Here is a 17261-nt window from a genome sequence, read left to right as displayed (position 1 = left end):
GGGACACTGCTGTGTGCAATTGACTGCCGTGTTTTGCCCACAAAATATACAGTCAATTCACTTTAAGGTATATTCTGTGAAGCAGTTTGAGACGTGAGATAAAGCGCTATATTAAATGCAAGGATTATTTATTATTATTTCATTGAGGTGCCTCAAAGCGCTTCACAGAATATATTGTAAAGTGGTTGACTGTGTATTAAGTGGGCGAAAGGTGGTAGCCAATTGTGTGCCACAAACATTTGTGGATTGAATGACCACATTTTTTTAAAAAGAATTGTTACTCCCGGAAAGCCATCCGCCAATCGATTAAAAACTGGGTTCCTACTTACTGCTAGGTAAACAGAGTATGAGGAAAGGAGGGAGGGAGAAAGAAAAATATCTCAGTTACTTCTGTTCCACTTGTCAACAACCTTAACAAATCTGGCATGAAAATTTAAAGTGCTCCCAGTGTGACTGGCCTCAGCACCCCTGGTTTCGGGATGAGCAACATTAGACAGCCTGTAAAGAAGTTCCAGAGACCTCCCCCTGTTGGGAAGTGCATTAGTGTGTATGTGTGTGTGTGTGTGGGGGGGGGGGGGGGGGGGGGTGGCTGGGTGTCAGGTGAGGACATGATCGGGCTTTAGCTGCATTCTTCTGACCCCCTCCAACCCAACCCGTTCCTTCTCTCCAGTGTTCAAATAGCCTGCTGACACTCATGCATGAACGATGCCCAAATATACCGCCAGTAAGATGAACACATTCCAGACAGACGCAGTGAGATTTCCATGTGTATGTTGCATGGGGATGCGGAACTCTCTGCCTTGTTTTGGATACTCAGTGTTGGGTCTCTGCATGTGTCAGACAACTGGTTGACCAACAACAACAAAAAATAGTAGAAAAATTAGTCAAAATTCTTTCAGAGAAAGGGAGTAGGGGAGGTAAAAAAAAATTGACATGGGAGGAAAATACACACCAGATGCCCAGGAGAAAAATAGCTAAATATAAATCGCAATGATATAAAATAATATATAATAGTATAATAAACCTTGCATTTGATACAGAGCTGTATCACATTTTTGAGATGTCTCAAAACACTTCACAGAGTATACTGTAAAGTGAATTGACTGTATGTCAATTGAAAATAGTCCTCTCCATAGAGGGGCTTTAACAGAGCTATCGCTGCTAATATTACTGTGCCATAGACTTTTCTCCCCTCTCTCTCGCTTATTAAAAAGGAGGCTGTTTTTCCCTTGATTATTTCCCTGCTGCTGCTGCTTCCAGCCTCCCTATGCCTTGTCATTCACTCTCCTCGCTGCTCGCTGATTGGCGATGTGTTGAGAGTGGGAGGCCCGTGAAGTCCCAGCGAGTACATAGTGGCCAGTTAGACCCTCTCAGCTAGCAGAGTCAGAGCAAACACATTGCTGCACACTGTTCACACAACACTGGAGCACGCTTCCTTACTGCGCTGTCTTCCCTTTTGAGCTTCCTGAAAACTCTTGATCTTCGAAAAGCGACCAAATCCCCCTTAATCCCCCCACACCGCTCCCCCCCCCCCCCCCCCCACTCAAAGAAGTGATCTCCGAGGTGAAGGACTTTCAGAGAGAATGTCGCTTTCAGTTCGAGGAGCTGTGTCCTTGCTGCTGGCTCTGAGCAGCCTGCACCTCCACGAGCAGTCAGAGGCGTGCAGTTGCATGCCGAACCATCCTCAGGATGCCTTCTGCAACTCCGACATAGGTAAGGAGCAGCTCTTTGTAATCATCATAATAATAATCCTTGCATTTGATATAGCGCCTCATCGTATCATTGACACGCCTCAAGGCACTTCAGAGAATATACTGTAAAGTAAATTGACTGTATGTTTTGAGGGTAAAATGTGGCAGCAGTGTCCCACAGACAGTCGTGGGTTGTGTGATCAAATTTATTTTATTTTTTTGGAGGAATTCTTTTTATTTTGAAGGGATTATTCCCCCTGGAAAGCGATCCGCGAATTGACTAACAACTGGGTTCCTACTTACTTCTAGATAAACACAGGCGTGTGGAAGTAAGGAAACTTGTCTAAGGTTTCACCCCACCCGGGAATCGAACCCAGGTTCTCTCGCAGGGGATGAGAGGTGGAAGTGTTAAGCCTGGTCTATTTCTCTACTGAAACATCTGTTGCTTTTTATTTAAACACCAGCATCCTCAGAACAAGAACAGAGGCAACCTCCCTCCGTCCTCCCTGTCCCCCACCCCGAAGCTTTCTTTCCAGACCATTGTCAGCTTCAACGTCTGGCGTAACATGTGTCTGACAGCACCTCTACTTTTACATAGGAAAAAAACATGTTAAAAAGGTAGATATTGCTTTCATTGTTCGTCTACATCATGTCCGTCCCCAAACTGGCCACAATCTATCTCTAAGGCTCGTCAGGGGCAATAACAATTTTGAGTTTTTATTGTTTCAGCAGACATAAGGGAGTTTAGGAACAGAAGATGGTTATTCAGGTCACCCAGCCTGCTCCTCAACTGACCATTCCAAGGCACTACTCACGATCACATTCCCCATAATAATGATATCATGTAAAAAGTTGACCTCAAATGTAAATGGATTGCGATGTTCTAGAGAAGCTCTAGAACGAGTCTCCGGAATACAACTTCCTGAACTCATGGGACCAGTGGGCTCCCATCACCGTGAGAAGGCAGGGAAGTGGCATTAAGAGTCCAGTATCATAGTGGTCAGCACTCTCGTTTCTCAAGCGAGAGGTCCCTGGCTCACTTCTCAGGCGGGGCGAAACCTTAAGCAAGTTTCCTTATTCCACCTGCCTCTGTTTACCTAGCAGGTAATAGGATCCCAGTTGTTAGTCAATTGGCGGATTGCTTTCGATGGGCAGTAATCACTCAAAAAAAATGTGGTCACTCAATCCAAAACTGTTTGTGGGACATTGCTATGTGCAATTGGCTGCCATGTTTCACCCACAAGTATACAGCCAATCTACTTTACAATACGCTCTGTGAGTGTTTTGAGACGTCTCAACGACGTGATGAGGCGCTATATCAAATGCAAGAATTTTTACATGATATCATTATTATGGGGAATGTGATCGTGAGTAGTGCCTTGGAATGGTCAGTTGAGGAGCAGGCTGGGTGACCTGAATAACCATCTTCTGTTCCTAAACTCCCTTGTATCTGCAAAACCAATTGCAAAAAGCTTCAGAACAAATGGAAACCTTTAACAAGCTGAGGTAGTCGAAAGTGACTACTGGCTTGGGAGATTCTGCAAAGTGTCTCAAACACAGTTTTGCGGTACATTACTGTGCGCAAATTGGCTGCCGCGTTTGCCTACAAATACGCAGCCACTACACTTCACAGTAAATTTCTGTGAAGCACCTTGAGACATCTCGACAATGTGGTAAGGCGCTATAACAAATGCAAGCATTATAAAAAGGATGGCTTTTCTGTGTGATTCAAAACGGCTGTAAAGTTGTGCTCTATCACTTGGCTCAGTTGGTAGCATTCTCAACGCCCGAGTCAGAGGTTGTGGTTCTAGCCCCACATCAAGAGCTTTTAGCCTGGTTTGATACTAAAGCATACTGATGGGTGAGCACTGCATTGTCGGATGTTAAATCAAGGTTCTGTTATGCAGATGGGAGTTAAAGATTGCTGTTTGCCTACAAAAAAAGTGGACACTGGACTAAACAGTAATTACCTGTGAAGCGCTTTGACACAGTTCGACGAGATAAGGTGTCATTAAAATGCTAGTTCTTTCCTTCCAACACGTTTCACAGCGTCCCATGCCCCACAACACACCCTGCATGAGTCTGATGAACCACCCGCTGGGTCAGGCGCTCTTTTCAATCATTGAGAATAGACAAAAATTGAGCATCCATTGCATTCAAAGTTTGCTTACAAATACAGGCACCAGGCTTCACAGTAAAATCCTGTGAAGTGCTTTGAGATGGCTTGATAACATGATAAGGCGCTATGTCAAATGTAAGGATTATTATTGTTGTAAAAGTTGCTAAAATTTGTGTTTGGCAATTTTAATTTGTTAGATCATTGAGTCTGTCTTCAGTCATACTACAGCCGGGGTAACTACAGTTAGGGGAAAATGAAGAGGGTAAGGTGACTAGATTGTCACTTTAAGTGCTCAGGGCCCTAAAACCTGCCCAGGAATGAGTTTCTCTATGAGTTTCTCTCCTTACTACCATGGGGAAGTGTCTGGCTTATCCCAACAATAAAGAGGCAGTAAATGGGACAGGAGGGGAGCAACCCTCTGTCACACTCCTGGACATTCCTGGTGCAGTTTGCTTCAGGATTGGGGGTTAAAAGCACGAGGTCTGACGGAGATGAAAGCAAGACGACCACATGTGGAAGAAAGCTCAAGTCGAGGTGCAGAAGCCCAGGGATGCTTCCTGAATGTAACTCCACTCTCCTACTCTCCTTCTCACCTCACAAGCTCCAGATACATTTGAGATGATGAGGTGCAAGGAGCACCCCCTGAAAATCTCTTTAGGAAGCTAATAAACTTGTGTTGAGAAATGGTGACAAAATCGTCATTGACCAAACTGTTTAAAGTAGCAGGTACATCACTTGCTATTGATCATTCGATATTTTGAACTTCTGATACCTGAAAAGCTAACTGGTCCCTGCAAAAATAGTAATAATAATCCTTGCATTTGATATACCGCTTTTCATGTTTTCTAGACATCTCAAAGCGCTTCACGGAATATACTGTAAAGTGAATTGACAGTATATTTGTGGGTGCAACGCAGCAGCCAATTGCGTACAGCAGTGTCCCACAAACAGTCGTGGATTGAAGTGACCAATTTATTATTGGTTTTTTTTCTTGAGGGATTATTATCAGGCGTGAATAAAATTGAAATGATGTATTTCTGACTGAAATGCAAGTGAGTAAAAGGAACACGGAAAATGTCATGTGCAAGTTGGATATACGGAACTCTCAATTTGGTTTGGGTACACTTAAGCATGGTGATGGGGTTCCATAAGTGTCAGACACTCAGCTGACAAAAAAAATAGTCACGTATAGTGACTGATTTTAAAGACAAATATGACATCATTATGCGTGCAGAAAAGTTCACACAACAGCCAAGGGACAAAGGAGCAAATTACTTGGAGGACTCCTGGCTGGGAAACTGGAAGAATCTCCCTTCTCTTTTCGAACAGAGTCCTTATTGGGCTTCATGTTAGAGAATATCTGAGAAGGTACAACAAGAAGTAGTGACGGACAGCAGGAAAGGAAATCACAGGTTTAAAGATCTCAACTGAACATGTTGCTCTATGGGAATTGACAGCAATTTGTGTGCTACAACTCATGTAACCAGATCTAGAGATAATTTGGGGAACAGGAGGTGAGCAGACAGTGAATAAAGAGCCTGTGATCAAGAGAAAAGAAACCAGAGATCAAAGAGAACCAATGCTCAGCCACTGGAGAGGAAAGAAATATGAAGACTAGCAGATTAGAACTAAATAGATCAAATAATATGAAGACCCTTCGCTCCCACTAACTCAGCACCAAGAAAAGATCAGTAAACTCCTCATTCCCACCGCTTCACCAGAATGCCTGTATTTATCTGTTCATTCTCGAGGTGAATCTATTTTTAATCAGTGGAGGCGTTGCAAATTAGTACTGTGAAATACAACATTTTCCTCCCACTGTTGACATCCAGTAAAACAATGGTTAGGTAGAGAGTAAAGTTCCCTCTACATTGCAGACGGGTTAAATGGCTCAACTATAGGACTCACCCCAACTTTGCAGCACACTCCCAGCTCCAGATTGGAGTGTCAGTCCTGACTATGTGAGCCCACAATGTCAGAACCCACAACCTTCTAACTCAGAACAACAACACAACAACAACAACAACAAAATCACATTTGGTAAGCACCTTTCATATACCAGAGTGCTACCAATTGAACCAGGTGACACACAGAATAAAGTTAATTCCATCCTTCACTTCTAATTCAGGTGCAACAGTGGTTAAATACAGAGTAAAACTCTCTTTCAAATCCATTTAACATCTGCGTTGGGTCATTACGCATTTATGTATATTTGAATAAAGAATTAAATCGCTATAAAACCTCCACACACCAAACAGATGTTGCTATAATAAATGAGGAATCCAGGGAAGTTCTCGGAGCTTTAGACATCCTATATGTTTGGTTACAGGGAGGAGGATGTCAATTGGACTCTTTTCAAGTTTCAGAACATTGCATTTTCTGAAAGAGAGAAAATGCTTTTGGCATTGAGAGACCATATTGACATTCCATGGGGACTGATGCCAAGATGCTCCTAAAGTTACGTAGGGGATTGGGGAAGGGAGTCTGAAAGGGAAAGAGGGAAGTAGGCTTTATAATAATCATAATAATCCTTGCATTTGATATAGCGCCTTATCACATCGTTGAGACGTCTCAAAGCGCTTCACAAAATATACGGTTAAGTGGATTGACTGTGTATTTTGTGGATCAAATGCAGCAGCCAATTGCGCACAGCTGTGTCCCACAAACAGTCGTGGATTGTTTTCTGAGGAATTATTGTCCCCAGAAATCGTGCAGCCAATTGGCTAACAGCCGGGTTCCTACTTATTGCTAAGTAAACAGAGGCCAGGTAAACTTCAGACAAAAGCTATCTATGGCGGGGGAGAAAAGAATGCGTCATCTCGGTTCCTGCTAACGATTTCTCCGATTCCAACTGTGTGCGATGTGTGTACAGGGAGAAAATTCGGTGTCGTCCCTTCTTGCAAGTCTCCTCCAGCCCTCCAGCCAACGCAGCCAAGCTCAATGAAAGAAAGGGCCAAGAGTTCACACAGACACCACTGCTCCCTACTTTTTGCCTTCAAAAATGCACTTCTTTTTTGATGGTGATCTATCTGCTTCTGATAGCAGAAAGAATACAATCTGCTCTGGTGGGGGGCTGGTGGGAGGTGGTCACAGGCAGTGAGCAGGCAGCCCCTCCCCCTAGTAAAGCTGAAGAGGTTATGCTGGGTGGTCAGGAATGGGTGTGAAAGCAGCCCAATGTCACTCACTCTGCTCTGTGTCACTCTTCCCCAAACTTGCTCTATCATACTCATCGGGATGGAGCAGGCGAGATCAGGAACAGATAGCGTCTCTAACAGAATGCCAGAGAGCTCAAACATTCAGGTGTCTGGCTCCTCGCACACAGCAAATTCTGTGTTGTTTATTTGTTTGACTCACATGAAGCGTGGGAATGCTGGGCCCTCAGTGAGCCTTGTGCCCTCTCGGCAGGAAATGCCATACTAATCTTGCTGTCCCTGATGCAGATGAGATCACAGTGGGTTGAAAACCAGCCAGGCAGGTGGTGTGGATCCTGCCAATTTTAATCTAATCCATTTCCATTTTGAAAATAAAGGAAATTCCATCACTCGTGTTGTTGTCACTGCGTGGTTATTGTGTGTCAGTCACACGGTGATTAATTCATGTCATTGTGTGGTTAACCTGCAGTTAGTTACAATGTGTTTAATGTGCGTGATTAACTTGCGTATGTCACTGCTTAATGTATGTCGCTGTGTTTGTGTGTCAGTCACTGTGTGCTGAATGTATGTCAGTCATGCTGACTCAATGTATCGCATTGGTTAATGTATGTCAGTCTGTGGTAAGTTTATGTCACTGTGCGGTTATTTTGTGTCACTGTGTGGTTACTGTACGTTGCTGAGTGTTTACTATATGTCGCTGTATGGCTCCACGTGAACTCCTGGATTGGTGTTGTGTGACCTGAATAGTTGTGGGAATAAAGTGGCACTGTAAGCCTCGGTGTAGTTCAGTATCTCCGAGTTAAGTAGCACTCATTTGTGAACCTGAAATACGTCACTTTTGCCCAGTTGGTAGCACTCTCACCTGTGGGTCACAAAGTTGTGGGTTCAAGCTCCACACTGCTAGTGCAGTAATAATAATAATAATTCTTGCATTTGATATAGCGTTTTTCATGTTGGGAGGACGTCCCAAAGCGCTTCACAGAATATACTGTAAAGTGAATTGACTGTATATATTTGTGGGCGAACGCGGCAGCCAATGTCCCACAAACAGTCGTAGATTGAAAATGACCAATTTTTTTTTTGGAGGGATTACTATTTGGCGTGTAGAGTAAGGAAACTTGCCCAAGGTTTCGCTCTGCCTGGAATTGAACTCAGATCTCTCGCTTGCAAAGCGAGTGCTCTAACCACTGAGCTACAGGACTCTACAGGAGTGCTGGGAGAGTGCTGCAGTGCTGCCTTTGGTATGAGAGGTTCTGTGATCAGACCGTCCTCGAGCCGAGCCTGTCCCCAAACTCCCCCAGCAGGGCAGCGGTGCCTTGAAAAGCATTTCCTGTTCTAAAAGCAGATGAAAGCATCAAGTGGGGAATGTGTGAAGGGAGGCACCTGTCAGGCAGTCAGCACAGATCTAAAGGATTAGCACTTAGTCGGACATATTGTATAACAGCCCTGCTCTGCTGTGCTGCCACACATCCGATTCTCAGGGGACTGAGGGTTTCCAGGATAAGTACAGACAAGGTAGACAGACACAGAGATGATCAGAGACTGTGCAGGGCATGATGTCTTCTGAGCTGCTAGCACCCTCTCAATGTCACACTAAGCAAAGAACGCAGTCAATGAGGTGATGACCAGTGGCACCAAGGTTTTTGTTACTGGCTCAGAATGGGATTTGCTATTGGAAAAACATATAGAGTGAAAACTTCACTGCAGTTTGTTGCAGTGACTGATCAGCGCATACTGTGGTTTTAATTGCAACATTGCAGATCTAAGTATTCAGCTAGGTATTCAGGGGTGTTTACCCTTTAGAATCTGGAGTAAGTTTTGTAGGTTGTTCGGTGATGGAGTGGGTATGTTGGGAGTCTGCAAGGAGCAGGGCTGAGCGTATAGCAGGCTGTGTGTTTGAGGGCAGAATGGCCTTTCTTGTTCGTTGCTTTCTTATGTTCAAATCTGTGTTCCACAAATTATGGAGAGGACAGAGAGAGCAGAGGTGAGGCGCATGGAGAAATTGCAAATAAATGTTGTGAACTGACGCCCGGGGGCATTCCCCGCACCTTATTTTTCTTTCAACTCCTGTTCTTTAAAGCATGGGTCATTTCTGTCATGGCAAAAAGGCCCATTCTCCAAAGCACCACTGGACATATACAACAACAAGATTGCATTTATAGAGCGCCTTTCACGTCGGGAGGACGTCCCAAGGTGCTGGTGGAACTGAGGGGCTAAGAGGGACTTGAAGATGTAAGAGGAAAAGGTGGGCAGTTGGATTGAATTGATTTCCTGTTCTGTGAGTCAGTGTGAACTCGATGGGCTGAATGGCCTCCTTCTGTATTGTAGATATATTTTTATGATAATCTCCTCCATGGGGCACAGATACAGAAAGGGTACTGGTGTTAAACTAGACATCTCACTCAGAGAGCAGCCAGCTCCATTGGCCCAATGGCCGTTTCTCATTGTTTGCAATGAACCTGTGCAGAGGGAACCAAACCTGGGGGAGGGGGAAGATCTTTTCCCCCCATCATCTCTGAGGACTTGGAGTCACTTTCTGCAATGTTCCCTTGGTTGTGACAGGCACTTGGTCGGAAAAGACATTCTCTAATGTTATGACACCTTCAGCCCCTAACCACATGAAAGTGCCGCTGGACATTATTTATAAAGCTTTTTGTGGTCTTTTGAGACATCTCACAGTGCTTCACAGAACATACTGTGAAGTGAATTGACTGTATTTTGTGGGCAAAATGTATCGACCATTGGGGATGTATTAAAGCAAGTCTAGCCATTTGGGGCAGCTCAACCAGTCTGTCTGAGAAAAGTCTCCTCCAGGTTCAGCTGTACCGGTAACCAGTCCCTGCCTCAGTTATAAGCCTCAACATGGACCGTGGGGCAGCAACACTTTGCTCCCTGTCAGTGGGTGGGGGGGGGCTATTATGCACCATGTATAAACCATGGACACAGGGAACAAATTGTGCCCACAGAGACCAAATTCTGTTACAATAAATCAGTTTCATCCCAGTCTCCTGGTCTGCATGGTTTTCCCTCTAACCCACCCTGCACCACCCAAACCCACACACACTCCACCTCTGTGCTGCCCGCTCCCTGATTTTGTGTCCCCTTATGTTCCTTGAACTTTTACTGTTGTCACAGAGGTAGATTCTTTCTGATCAGTAAAAATCCAGAAGAAAAGGAATATTATGACCCCCACTTGATTCCCTGACACAGTCTCTGATGTTTTTTTTTAAATTCAATCCCATCCATTGCCTGTAATTCGCACAAATCTACATTTTCATTTAAGGAAGAGGGTCAATTCAGGGAAGGGGGTGGGGGGAATAGATAACTGGTCAGAGGTGTTCATTGTGGAGTCCAGTAGCATAGTGGTTACCGCACTTGCCTTGTAAGCGAGAGGACCTGGGTATGTTTCCCGGGCAGGGCAAAACCTTAGACATGTTTCCTTACTTCACACGCCTCTGTTTACCTAGCAGTAAGTAGAACATCAGATGTTAGTCGATTGGCACATCACTTTCTGGGGGTTAATAATCCATTCAAAAAGAAAAATAATTATAATTGAGCCACTCAATCCACGACTGTTTGTGCAATTGGTTGCCGCGTTTCACCCACAAAATAGTCAGTGACAATTATGGTATATTATGTAAAACACTTTGAGACATATTGACAATGTGATGAGGCCAAATGCAAGGATTCTTTTTATTTTAATCCTCTCTTTCGCTGCTCGGAGCACACAAGATTGAGCAGTGAAACACTGCATAAAAAACTCGTATGAGCCCAGACACCGGCTAATGGAAGATGGCCAGCTGAATTTATAGTATTAGTATGGTGCAGGGTGGACTCGCGCCCTTACCATATATAGTCTTGTGGAGAAACAGAGAGCGAGAGAGCCTGCGAGCAATGGAGTGAGGCGAGAGGGTGCCAATAAAGGCAGATTACTCATCGGGTGAATAGCACACATGCTTCCAGTGCAGAGCTAATAACCCTGTGCACTGCTATCTGGCTGAGCCCGCCTGAGTGGGAGAGAGGTTGACTGGAGATGGCATCTCTCAAGTTCTGTCCAACAACAAGCCACTAGCGTACGTTACAAGGTTCATTAGAGTTTGAAAATTGTGTTTGTGGGCGGCTGGATGCTGTGGTTTGAGCCTCTCAAAGAGCTGCGGTTACAAGTTACACGCAGTATTGTTTACCAAAGAGGCTTTTCTAATTGTCTGCTTGTACCTGCACTCACTGATGATATGGAGTAGGTGACATACAGGCCCCCTCTCATTTATTCACTCACTTACCGCCATCGATCAGCCCGTCCTTCCTTTCAACCTTTCCTTTTTGCTAAATGCAGTAGCAAGCACTGAGCACAGAGAGGTGAACAGGCACCATCTCGCTGGCTTGCCTGAAAATGGCAAAGCACCAGCATTGCACCCTCAGCAGAGGCGAGGGGCTGGGCTGGAGACAGGACCTGAAGCTCGGGACAAAGGCGAGGATTTATTTTGGGGTCAGCCGAGTGTCTTGACACATGCGGAAACCCATCAACATGCTTAAGGGTATCCGAACCAAATTGAGAATTCCACGCATCCCACCTACACATGGAAATTCCAGAGATAGATTCCTGGAATGGAATGCGCACTCTCTCCCTGGAGGACCTGTTTACCTATTTCCAGAAAATATTAGGCGCAGGTTGACAAGAGCCAAGACTTGGGGACCCCAGAGTGTGCATTGGGGAACTGTTAGAGTCCAACCACAGAGCTAAAACTGCAGAGCTTGTCATTGATATTGCTGTCTGGCAAACTTTCCTGCTACTTGTCCAAATTGGACCACCCTACCTGTTAGGGCTTTGACTTGCAGGGTCAACAGGAACTGCGTGGGAGGATTACCTGCCCCGTGACTGGATTACCTGCCCCAGTGGGAGGATTACCTGCCCCATTTACTGAGCACTGAGCTTCCCAGGAATCTTCACTAACCTTCACCTTCGTGCCACTAACCTCAGGACACCTGTAGCATGTTTGTTAGCACCCTCACCAAACCCGGCTTTGATTCCTGGGTGGTGCGAGTCCTGCCAATGAGCCAGGCTGGCTGTGCTGTCATAAGCAGTGCTCTGGAGTACAGTAGGGAAAGGTGCTGGGGCTGAAATCAGGGGCTGGAGCTTGACTGTGTGTCAAACCAGACCACCTTCATGACCGCTCTAGGCACTGACCTTGCTCGGTGTGCTGCGGAATTCATCTGCTTCCCTCAAATATTTTCAACCACTGGAACCTTAACGTCAGATTCCAGTTGAAAGAAAGCAAAACAAACAAGTTGAACACCCTGACCTGAGACTGCTCTTCACAGATAAGCTCAAAGCAACCCCGTATGACAAGTCAGGAGAAACAATTTAAATTGATGTGTTTTTTTCTGTCATTCTCGCTTCATCTAGCGTGACAGTTCCAGCTCAGTCACTCTGATGCTATCTATCTACGCTGGATTGCTGGTTGGCTGGTGGGGAACAAGAGCCCCTTGATTTTGCTGCAGACTAAACAATGTGAAGCTCCAGTAATGATCTGTAAGCCAACCAAACACCTGGACGTTGGAACTGAGGGCAAGAGAGGCACAGCATAGGAATTAGCCTGAGCTGCTCAGCGCCAATTATGACTTCAGAACAGTTAATATGGTATGAAAATCTGCAGCCAATGTTGCATTTGACGTGGCATCTTATTGTATAGGTGCCAGTTTGGTCATGGGGTGGAGGAGTGTCTTTACCAACACCATTTCAGTATAAGGTGAATTTGAAGATGCCTTTTGTATAACGCCTCTTCAGTGTGTTGCAATGAGTCTATATAATGTTGCTTGTACGAATTACAACATGTAACCCACAACCCCCCCACCCCACACACACACACACACATTTTCTGAATCGTGGTAATTTCTAGCACAGGTGGAGGCCATTCAGCCCATCGATTCTACACCAGCTCTCAGAGCAACGTGCAAATTACAAAGCCTTTGTAACTCATTCTGTAAAGCAGACACTGAGGCACTACATCAAATACAAATACTGTTATTGATCAGAGTCTTGTTAGGTCAGTGCTGTAAAGTTAATAATAATAATATAAGAAGAATCCTTGCGTTTCATATAGACCCTTATCCCTTCTCAAAGTGCTTCACAGAATATATTGTAAAGTGTTGTGACTGTGTATTTTGTGGGTGAAACGCAGCAGCCATTTGCACACAGCAGTGTCCTACAAACAGTGGTGGTTTCTAGAGATTATTATTCCTGGAAAGTGATCCTTAATCGACTGGCAACCGGGTTCCTACTTACTGCTAGGTAAACAGCGACATGTGGAGTAAGGAAACTTGCCTGAGGTTTCACCCCACCCGGGAATCAAACCCAGGTTAGGTGAGGGTGCTAACAACCACTCTACAGGAGTGAGATTAGTGGAATGAATGTGAAGGTTAATGGAGATTCCTGGGAAGCTCAGTGCTCAGTGAATGTTCCCCTACTCCTGTAGGCTGACACCAGTTCTGCGAACAGGTAAAGCTTGGTGCCACACTGAATTACCCCCAGTTTGTTCTCTGTCTTACAGTGATCCGGGCCAAGGTGGTGGGGAAGAAGCTGCTGAAAGATGGTCCCTTTGGCACAATGCGTTACACTGTCAAACAGATGAAGGTAAGTGGGGTACCTCCGTTCCAGCTGAATATTGCAAGGAATTTGATTGCGAGCTTGAGCTGGATCACAGAGATGTAAGGTTATTATAACTGGACTCGAAAGATACATTCCCTTAAACTCGGAGTATACTGTATGTGTACAAGAGCTGACACTGAGACACACATAAGTCACACAGGTCCAGGCAAGAAGTGAGCAGCTCGCATTTGTCTGGCGTGTACTGTGCATGTATAGTACCCGACACAGAAATGCTTGAGCCATACAATAACCAGACAGTGGACAATCGTTCCCTTTTTACCCAGTGTCTACTGTGGACGTACAGGAGGTGGCACTGAGATGAAAGTCAGAAATAGATCAACAGCGTGAGGGCAGACAGCCTGACCGTGAATGTGTATCTAACCCTCTCTCACTGTTTGAAAGCCTTTTCTCTCGCAGGTATATGCTCAGCAGAATTATTTTGTGCTGGAGATTTGAAAAAAAAATGGAGCGGAATTATTCTCCCAGTCCCACAAAGAGGTTTATGAAGTAAAGATTCTGAAGTAAAAAAATTGTACAATGTCCCATTCACTGACCTGAGAGGAATGAATCCCATCCTTTTGGAAAGTAGAGCTGGCAATGTGTCTGAAGGAACAAGACATAGGACTGGAGCAGCATTGACATTGGTAGGGAGTGGACAGGTTGGGAATGGAACACTGTTCTCAGAACACCAGAGTTGAATGCTGCATCTTGTCAATTGGAATTGCGCGTGATGTCTTTGCTGACCAAAGCTATTGCCATTTACAGCAAGGCCCCGAAAACAGTTATCAAAAACAATCCTGCTCAAGCTCAGAATACATTCAAAGGCTGTCAAATTACACAAGCTTGAGAGGACTGAAACCTGGTGGAAGAGGGTGAGCACATGTACAGTGATACAAGCCCTGATAATAGGGTCATTCGATGCACCAACTCCACCACACTTAACTCCACATTGCAGCCTGTGTCAGAGCAGGAGCCAAATACAGGCTCCTTCTCCCGAACTGAAACCTTTTGTGCCAATTGCACAAAATACAGACGTTATTGGCGATTGCTCCTAGCCGCAGGTCTGCGATTCACGTGCTGTACTTGCCCAGATCTCAATATCAAATATTGAATGGCAATATAAAAGTGTTCAACCAGTGATTCCCAATGGCTTCTTTCTTCACCTCTGCAGATGTATCGTGGCTTCAATAAGGTGCAGCAGGTCCAGTACATCTACACTGAAGCGTCAGAGAGCCTGTGCGGTGTGAGACTTGAGGTCAACAAGTTCCAGTACTTGATCACAGGTGAGGAGCAGTCGCACCACACGGGTGGTTGGAAAACAATTCTGGAGCATGTGCTGGCTTCCAGAGCTCTTCTGGAAAGACATCTTGCAAATTTGAAACAACACTTTCCAGGGATTTCCCCTCCTCTCCTGAGTACACTTCCCACAGTCTCTGACTTCCCTACAATATATCCCAACTAGATAGGCATCATACTCAGGCCTGACAGTGATGACCAGCTGATTATCCTGACAATGAAAGTGACACAAGCTTCTCGCCACTCCTCTCCCTCTGTCTTCTCTCCCTCGGTCTTCCTCCACTTGGTCTTCCTCCCACAGTCTGCCCTCCTTAACTCCCTATTAGATCTTCTCCTAGTTATCTTGTATTCATGCCCTCTTGTTTTTAACCTCACCGCAAGCCATTACAAGTTGCACTGTAGGTCGGCACGAGATGGAAAAACAGTTCTGTGAGCGTGGCGAATGAACGAGTGAGATTGACTGTGATTCACATGTCTGCCCACAGGCGGAGTGTACGACGGGAAAGTCTACACAGGAGTGTGTAACCTCATCATGCCATGGGACAGGCTGACCCTGTCCCAGCGCAAGGGGCTGAATCATCGCTATCGACTTGGTTGCAACTGCAGGGTAAGTACATGCTCATCCCCACGGCACCATCTCCACAGTAACTGCTCCCACCCGCACACTACATAACTGGCTGTGTCTCTGCTGACTTCAATCCAGCTCCCTATCACTATCAGGCTGAGTGACTCCCTTCTGCCTGCTCCCTGCTCTGTGCATAACCAACTGGGCCCTGCTGACTGCAATCCAGCTCCCTCACTGCTGGGCTCTGTCCATTTTACACCCATTTTACTGGCTGTATCTCCACTGATACACGAAGTTCACTGCATCTCGATTGATACTAACCTAACTACCTCCCCCTCCCGAGCTCAGTAAGTCCACCTCCAATGGGAGATACCGACAAAATGTCATGTCTTCAAGGCGTCTCAAAGTGCTTCACAGAATATACTGTAAAGTGAATTGACTGTATATTTTGTGGGCAAAACATATATTCTGTGAAGTGCTTTGAGACATCTCAGTGACGTGAAAAGGCCTATATCAAATGCAAGGATTATTATTATTAATATCTCGGCTGAATGGGAAGTTGAATGTTTTGTTGAGTGTGAAGATGGTTTAATTCGAGTCTCTGCCTGGCTGGCATCTCTCCACAGATTAAGCCCTGCTACTACCTGCCATGCTTTGTCACCGCAAAGAACGAGTGTCTCTGGACTGACATGACATCTGGCCAGGGCTACATCGGTCACCAGGCCAAACACTACACCTGCATCCAGCAAAAGGAAGGCTACTGTAGCTGGTACAGAGGAGCTGCTCCTCCAGACAGGACCAGGATCAACAACACGGACCCCTGAGAGACTCCCCTTCCCTGAGCAAACGCTGGCCAATGCAGGACGACCATCGTGTATCACACAGCCACGATGGCTCTCGTGCCTGTCTCCTCCCAGAGTTATCACATCAAACACAGACTCTCCACCATCTTACTGTTTCCTCAGAGTTAGTCTTGGATCCCTTTCCCCTCCTCCCCCCACCCCTCCACTAGTTGGGTGGTCTTGTGCTCCATCACCAATCGACATTGCGTCTGCCGTGCTCCTCACAGTAACAGATATATCATAGAGCTTTATATATTTTAATATTGCAGTGTCTTGTGCCATAGCTAACTGCTACTGCCCTTTGTAAACAAGGTACGGGTGTGCCCAATGTGCAGCAAAAGCTTTGAGACTGAAATGTTTCAGGAAATTTCAATATTTGTGTGAGAGAGAGAGAGACAGAGAGTGAGACACAACAACAAGATTCCATTTATAGAGCGCCTTTCACGTCGGGAGGACTCACAAGTGAGTGAGTAATTGAGTGAGTGAGTGAGTGAGTGAGTGAGTGAGTGAGTGAGTGAGTGAGTGAGTGAGTGAGTGAGTGAGAGCAAGAGAGAAAGAAAGAGAGAATGGGAGAAAGAGAATGGGACTGAGAGAGAGGGAGGCAGAAGTTGTTGCATTTTGTCATATTCTTTCCAAATAATTTGCATGGATTCATTTTCAAAAAAAAGTACTAACCATTTGATGCCAGGATGCATTTAAGAAAATGCTGAATAGACCTATTGATCAGCAATCCAGTGCAGTGAAACCCTCTAACCTGAAGAACATGGGGCAGACAGAAGGTCTATTCTTGTCAATTGCCGCATATTCCTGTCCTTTACTATAGGAGGTCTCTTATGCACTTGTCTATCAGTCCTCCTGTACTCCTGTTTATTTTTGCTTTAAGACCCTGGCAGCAGGGATTGGGGTCTATCTTTCCCTGATCACTAAGAACAGTGTTCTTTTCACTTTAT

General features: G+C 45.3%; 2 protein-coding genes across 2 annotated transcripts in view; one reads left to right on the top strand and one right to left on the bottom strand.

The window, feature by feature from the left end:
* The window catches only part of LOC103181814 (synapsin-3), a 95214-nt gene that overhangs the window by 30089 nt on the left and 47864 nt on the right, over positions 1–17261 (bottom strand). The gene's annotated exons all lie outside the window — the stretch shown is intronic.
* Positions 1536–16734, top strand: LOC103181813 (metalloproteinase inhibitor 3). Its single transcript, XM_007898523.2, has 5 exons — positions 1536–1713; positions 13511–13593; positions 14780–14891; positions 15390–15511; positions 16096–16734. The coding sequence occupies exons 1-5, from the start codon at positions 1584–1586 to the stop codon at positions 16291–16293; spliced, it is 645 nt and encodes a 214-aa protein (XP_007896714.1). The 5' UTR covers positions 1536–1583; the 3' UTR covers positions 16294–16734.

Source organism: Callorhinchus milii, unplaced genomic scaffold (genome assembly GCF_018977255.1).
Source record: "Callorhinchus milii isolate IMCB2004 unplaced genomic scaffold, IMCB_Cmil_1.0 Scaffold5, whole genome shotgun sequence".
NCBI lineage: Eukaryota > Metazoa > Chordata > Chondrichthyes > Chimaeriformes > Callorhinchidae > Callorhinchus > Callorhinchus milii.
Note: the sequence above shows the minus strand (reverse complement) of the source record. Positions and strands in the feature narration are given on the sequence as shown.

Coding starts and splice junctions, on each gene's coding strand:
- LOC103181813 (XM_007898523.2), top strand. CDS start 1,584: ATGTCGCTTTCAGTTCGAGGAGCTGTGTCCTTGCTGCTGGCTCTGAGC. Junction 1,714..13,510: donor CTTCTGCAACTCCGACATAG/GTAAGGAGCAGC, acceptor TCTGTCTTACAG/TGATCCGGGCCAAGGTGGTG. Junction 14,892..15,389: donor GTTCCAGTACTTGATCACAG/GTGAGGAGCAGT, acceptor GTCTGCCCACAG/GCGGAGTGTACGACGGGAAA.